The sequence below is a fragment of the Lolium rigidum genome, chromosome 6, assembly GCF_022539505.1.
Source record: "Lolium rigidum isolate FL_2022 chromosome 6, APGP_CSIRO_Lrig_0.1, whole genome shotgun sequence".
NCBI lineage: Eukaryota > Viridiplantae > Streptophyta > Magnoliopsida > Poales > Poaceae > Lolium > Lolium rigidum.
In genome coordinates this window covers 347,392,383-347,398,578 of record NC_061513.1, presented here as the reverse complement: position 1 = coordinate 347,398,578, position 6,196 = coordinate 347,392,383, and the positions used below count along the sequence as shown (strand labels likewise).

The following is a 6,196-nucleotide window of genomic DNA, read 5'->3' as shown; positions in this document are numbered from 1 at the left end:
GTATTTGCTGATTATACTTCATGTGATTCTTATATACAGGTTTCCATGGATTAGTTCAGTTGCGCATAGAAATATGACTCGGTCCGCTGCTATCCATCATGCACATAGGTATGCACTAGATTTAGATGTGCGCCTTGGCGCACGATCCCGTGAAATTTGCGCCGATATATTTTGTGTAAGGAACATGCACTTATACACACTCAGTACGATGAGAGACACAACAATCAGCCACTCATTCAGCCCTACATCAATAACATGCACTTAGATACACTCAATATGATGATAAAGTGTTTTTCAATGAAGAGTAACATGGTATTTAAATGATACAAATTATACAGGCATCGCTAGCTCCTGTTCTAGCCGATTCTGAAAGAGAAAGATGAATAAGTCTATTAAAAGTACTTCTGTCACGGTGCCATCCTTCGTCACAATGACCGGGTAGGTGAGGAGGTTCCCGGGGAGGTTGTCGTTCAGCTCATCACTGGCGTAGAGGTCCCAGTACTTGTCTGCCATCTTGTTCACCCTCCGGACGCACTCCAGGCTCCCCGGGTTGAGGAAATCGTTGTGCAGCATGCCTAGGTGCTCATACCACAGCGACATCCGGAAACCATGGACCTGCCTTCTGGCAACCTGGACTTTGGTGTTTAGGTGGTGCGGCTGGAATGAGCCCATGGCGATTTCGATGTCCCCACCCCCGTCCATTGACCGCTGGTTGATGTTGGTAGATCCAACGATGATGTACTCGTCATCAACTGATTTAAACCAAGCAGACTATGTGTTAGAATTTTTAACTTCAACCACATGGGACATGTCCTGACAGTATAGAACAGGATGAAGTGACAATATCTAGTAATTTTGTGACAACAAGAATGGAAAAGTGGAGATATGCATGTTCTATTGTAAAAATAATAATCAGGTATGGGACATGTGTGTATAATTGTACTGGAAAGTAGACAGTGACACCAATAAATTCTATGCACACTTCAAACATAGGAATCTTGGAAAGCTGAAATGTCATGCAAGTACCTAAGATGTTTTTTTCGAGAAGGGTTGAAATGCCTAAGATGTTCACAACTGCAAGAAAATTTTCATGTAACATATGGAGTGGGCATACCTATCATCATCTTGGAGTGAACATAGATCATGAACCGCCGAGCCTTTTGTGCCATTTCATAGGCTGATCCATCCAATGGGCGACCTGCAGGTTCATACTCACCGCTCCTCTTCACCTCCCTGTTCCCTAAGCATAAGAAGGTGAGGTAATCCTTGGGGTTCGCGTCGATCCCCTTGCCCTCAAGTGCAATGGCGATGTTGTAGTACATCATGTCCATCGTCCTTCTCTGCCAGTCTAGTATTGCCTGAACAGAGTCACTTTCAGGAGCACCTTCCGGCCACATTGGCACCACAACATAGCTAGTGAAAGACGTATGTACAAAACTCTGCTGCATCTCTTTCTTTCATCCTCATGGCAACATCTTTGTAATGTCGACCTCAGAAGTTGCAGATCATCCAACAGGGTCGAGCATGACACACGTTCCTGGAGCACACCTGGTAGAGAGTAAAGTAAATGTCATATTAGCCGAGGGGAAATGACACCAGGGATGAGCTCCATATGAAATAACTGTCATATATCCTTGTCTGTAGCAAATAAGTGAACCTAACCAATAGCTTATTCCGGGTATCTAGGTTTGGTTTGGAACACATGGGAGGTGGGCCTATACATTTTTTTCTTACTATGTTAGTTGATTTACCTGATCGCAAAAATGTGTATGAGAAAGTTAAAAAAAATCAATACTGGTGCAGCTGCCATTGTTTAGGGTCAAGACTAAATTATAAGTTGCACCCATTCAGACCTAGTTATTATCTAATTAGGAGTGGTGATAAGAATTGAGTCTAATAGTATGGCGTAGGTGTTGTAGGGTTCAGCTTAGAGAAAAAGGGTATTAATTCCTATCTATTAACAAATTTGATGTCCCAAAGCAGACAATGTTGCCGAACCAGCTATCCATCTTAAGGGGTGAATAAGCAACTCATATCTATCTACCTAATGAAATCCAAAGCATAAAAAGGAGTGGAACTAACTAATGTGAATACTGGATGCAAACAGAAGCTAATCACAGCCTTACCATAAACAATTTTTAGACTAAGGCTGTGATTATTCAATCACCTACAATCTTTGCCAACATCTGGTCCATGTCCAAAGACATGTATCATGACTTGCCTAGAACACATCGAAAGCTGTTTGTATCAAAACAACAGGGATCATATATAGTGAACCCAAACTGCTAAAGGAGAGCACAAGTCAAAGCCTGTCACCGTAACCCAGAAGACACTCAAGTTCTTAATAGCACTCCAGAGCCTAAAACATTCTTCTCATGTGCAACAATATGGCATGATCACACACATAAGGACCAAGGCATGCCCGATTGCTACAGGAAGGCTGCAAACCAAACTTATCGGGCATGTTAGGTCCTAAAACATTCATCAATTTGTCTCCGGGAAAATATTCATTTACTCACTGTTGTAATTTTCTTTGACAAACATTCACTTACATATTGTTCTTATTTTCTTCAGAAAACATTCATTTACTCAAAATATTGTATACTCTAGAAACATGGCAGTGCCAAAATAATAACTAAGGTCGATTTTGTTATGTCTATAACCTGGAAATATGATGAACTCTTATGTTTATGTCGACCCATGTTTCTGAAATATCATGAAAATCAAATAGCCTGGTATAAAATAGCAGTACCATGTATTTCGTCCACCGGTAGATAGGCCATGATTGTTGTGAGATTTATCACATAAAATCCAAAATATGTATTACCGATTAGTTCATTAATTAGGAAAAACGGAAGTACCAAATAAAAATGCATATGATATTGTTTACCTTTACAATTGAATAACCGATGGAAAAAGGTGCTAGTCATAGGAAGACAGAAAATTTCAGGCCCTCAACAGAGAGAACGTGCATCTCAGAAAAAATATAGGAAATCTGAGCTGCAATAGTAAAAGGTAACTCTGAATTAATCTTTGAAATGAGCCATTGGTGGCAGCTGCAAGATTTCAACTTAGTCTTACCCTCAAAATATTTAGTTTGTGTGGAAATAATGCTTAAGGCTATCACAAGAATAACCCACGTAGAAAGAGAACCGATAACCAAAATAAATAGTGGATGGAGATCACACATAAATCTTGTAAAAACCCCATAATTACCATGCAGCTCACCCCACGTGCCTTCCTTCACCAGTCCACCCTATTTCTGCTCGATTTGACCCTCAAGAGTGCCTCAAGAAACTAAAATGATTTTGCGTATAATTACTGAATAAAGTCTAATAAAAATTGGTCTTTACATGTCCTCCCCGTGGTAGAAGCACAAACAGGTTGCACAAAACTGGAGCTACACACCAATTAGTTTCAGTTTTGTATTTGGGATTATAATCCTTTTATAAACCAATGATTGCATCCTATCTGAGATTTGTACCTAGATATGGTAAATTAGGTACTAAAACTCTAGTACTTTCAAAGAAAGCAAACAAAGATATTTTATTCCAATTGTTCATTCATTTCTTGGATCATTGGAGCAAACATAGCTGATACAAAATATAATAATATTAACTTGTCGCATTCTATTCTCTTATGGGTGTTTCCTCAAACAACTTGTCGCTGCTAAGAGCATCACATATGTGCATCTTTTACAATCATTTCATAGAACATATTTTACTGGCCACTAAATACTCATATATAATGGTTGTAACAGAAGAGCTCTGCACCTTGTAACCTCAGGGTTCTTCTCCTCTACTTGTACCATCTAGGGTGAGAGGCATGGCTGCATACGTATTGACAGCCAGATAGTGGTAGTGATGAATGGGTACCTCAAAAAAATGTTCAGTTAATAAGCATACATAACAGCTTTCCTAACCCAATGGGAAATATCGTCCCTTGCATATATTGATGGATTGAGAAGGCCATCACCAAGAGGTTCATATTCAATTATTTCCTAGGTCAAATAATTGGTGCCACTAAATGAATGAATTCAGGAATATGGATTCATGACCCGAGAGAAAAAAAACCAAGACCATTACTTTATATCTAAATATGCAAGCTCTCCTCCTCGGGGGGATTTAAGGAAAAGATCAAAACCAAGGCCATTACTTTATTTCTAATCTACGAATGTAAGAGGAAATTGAAAAATATTACAAACACCAGAACGTAAGTGTTTCCAATTTTGGTCTTACAACTCTCCCTGGCAAATAAGCACACATATACAAATCGATAACTGGGCAAATGAATCTAGTGATTTAAAAAAACGAACCACGGATAATTATGATACTATGCCTAAATATTAATAATACGATATTTGCAAGACACCAATTAAGAAAACTTACTTAGTAGAAAATAAAACAATGATAAAAAGAGAATACCTATGATTAATCAGTGTTGTGTATTATGTTTGTAAGACTAAATCTACTTGCCCCCCTTAAAAACAGAAGCATTTCACATGTATTCATAAAGCTGAAGTTCACTCTTCTTTCAATAGAAATTATGTGAGAAGGCGAGACAGGTTACCTTGCATGAGTTTGACAGAAATAAATGTGTCTTCCCACTGTAAAACAATAGTAGTCCTACTACCAAAAAAATAAACAACTTGGAATAAGATTTCAGATATAGACAATCCATACATTGGTATTGTTATTGGATATTTTGATAAAATGACAAATTCCAGCAGCAAACATATAAATCATTAGAAAGTGGCATCTTAGATACCATGCAACTGAAAAGGAAACTGATGTGCACGAAACGTCCTAACTCCTAACCAGGATTGGGCCATGAGGATATATATGTGTTAATCTATACACAATCGAGGAACCAAAGCTGAACAAAGCAGGTAGAATAATCACAGGTGAAGTGCGCAGTAGTCCAGTACCTAACCAATATTTTCTAAAAACATAAAATATCAATTGTTTGAATTTTCTGTAGTAGAAAGTCATTCAATATCCAAATAATTAACCCACTCCACCCATTTCCACTATCCAATTGATTGATTGGGATCATGAGAAAGGAGACCAGAGATCATACAATTAGCTAGTTAGGCTAATACACCATTTGAGCTAATAATTGCCAAGTAACATAGACCGGTTAGATGAAGCAAAAACAACTCATTGCTACAATCTACCAAGCGGTGTGTATAATATAGAAGGTATACTCTGCTAATTCTTTCAAGTAAGCAATCAACAAATATATGTAGAAATGAAGGCCTTTAAAAAGGGAAAATAAAGCAATACATACCACAATCTTTTGTCCATGGTAAAGACAAAGTTTCTATGTAATGAAAATCCACAACGACATGCCAACAACTAATGGGTTTACCCAATGATGAAGTGAACAACTAATTGGTCATGTCCTGTTAATTAATAGTTCAACTAATCATTTGGTAGATAGAGCAGCAGAAGGTATCAGAGAACCAAATATATGGCCTTCCATTCAAAGGATCATGTACACGTATGTTCTTAGTAAACTAACACCAGAAGATTAAGCAAATAAAATAATTGTTGGAAAGTCTCCATATTTGTACCCTCGATTCTGCATATATGCACCAAAAACCACATGGTAATTCTTGAGGACCTAGGAAATATAAATCATATTCCACACATCCAACAGAGATCAAAGCAAGATCACACATAAAAAATCAAAGGAGTAAGGGCGAGAAAGGACAGACTAACATTGCCAGATCCTGTGCAAACTTTCCCCCACCACTGGAAGGAGTAGCTTCTGAGAAAATAATTTTAGCTCATGAAGGTAGTCATCAACAAAAGATAAGTTAGCATTTACAATCAACAGAAATAAAAATCAAGATTCTATACTTGATTATTGCAGATCTGTATTCATCTGTTGTCTCCTCTTTAACCTCCCTCACTATTTCTTCTTCCCCTTCCCATCTCCCTCTCTAATAGCAACGAATCAACCAAACAACAACTGAATGCACCAGAAAATAAAGCAAGAAAAAATAGTGTGAGGAGAGAGAGAGAAATGATTAGTAAAAAGTGCACCATTGTCATATTACTTGTATTTTCAGCCACCAAAATCCCAAGGGAGCAACTATGGGATCAAACCAGCATGGTGGAAAGAGTCCCATGAGATCTATAACAATAGTTGATTCTTCCTTTTATTTTTTTTCCCTGAGTAAAAAGAGCAA

General features: G+C 37.9%; 1 protein-coding gene across 15 annotated transcripts; it reads right to left on the bottom strand.

Annotated features, from left to right (window-relative positions):
- Positions 1–243: 243 nt before the first annotated feature.
- On the bottom strand, positions 244–6,196 carry LOC124659834 (phospholipase D alpha 2-like). 15 transcript variants are annotated; one of them, XM_047197642.1, is made up of 8 exons: positions 6,065–6,196; positions 5,865–5,976; positions 5,724–5,772; positions 5,576–5,625; positions 3,774–4,625; positions 2,891–3,000; positions 1,115–1,548; positions 244–752 (listed from the first exon to the last, which is right to left on the bottom strand). In XM_047197642.1, the coding sequence occupies exons 7-8, from the start codon at positions 1,446–1,448 to the stop codon at positions 331–333; spliced, it is 756 nt and encodes a 251-aa protein (XP_047053598.1). In that variant the 5' UTR covers positions 1,449–1,548; positions 2,891–3,000; positions 3,774–4,625; positions 5,576–5,625; positions 5,724–5,772; positions 5,865–5,976; positions 6,065–6,196; the 3' UTR covers positions 244–330. The 15 variants fall into 15 exon arrangements, with proteins under 15 accessions (XP_047053598.1, XP_047053601.1, XP_047053604.1 ...); XM_047197645.1 differs by lacking the exon at positions 5,576–5,625 and having other exon boundaries at positions 3,774–3,875; positions 4,570–4,628; XM_047197648.1 differs by lacking the exon at positions 5,576–5,625 and having other exon boundaries at positions 3,774–3,829; positions 4,570–4,628.

Bases quoted from the DNA above. Each gene is read 5' to 3' on its own strand.
- LOC124659834 (XM_047197639.1), bottom strand. From the start codon at position 1,448: ATGCAGCAGAGTTTTGTACATACGTCTTTCACTAGCTATGTTGTGGTG. The intron at 753-1,114 runs GTATGCCCACTC...GGTTTAAATCAG, and splicing joins TCACTCCAAGATGATGATAG to TTGATGACGAGTACATCATC.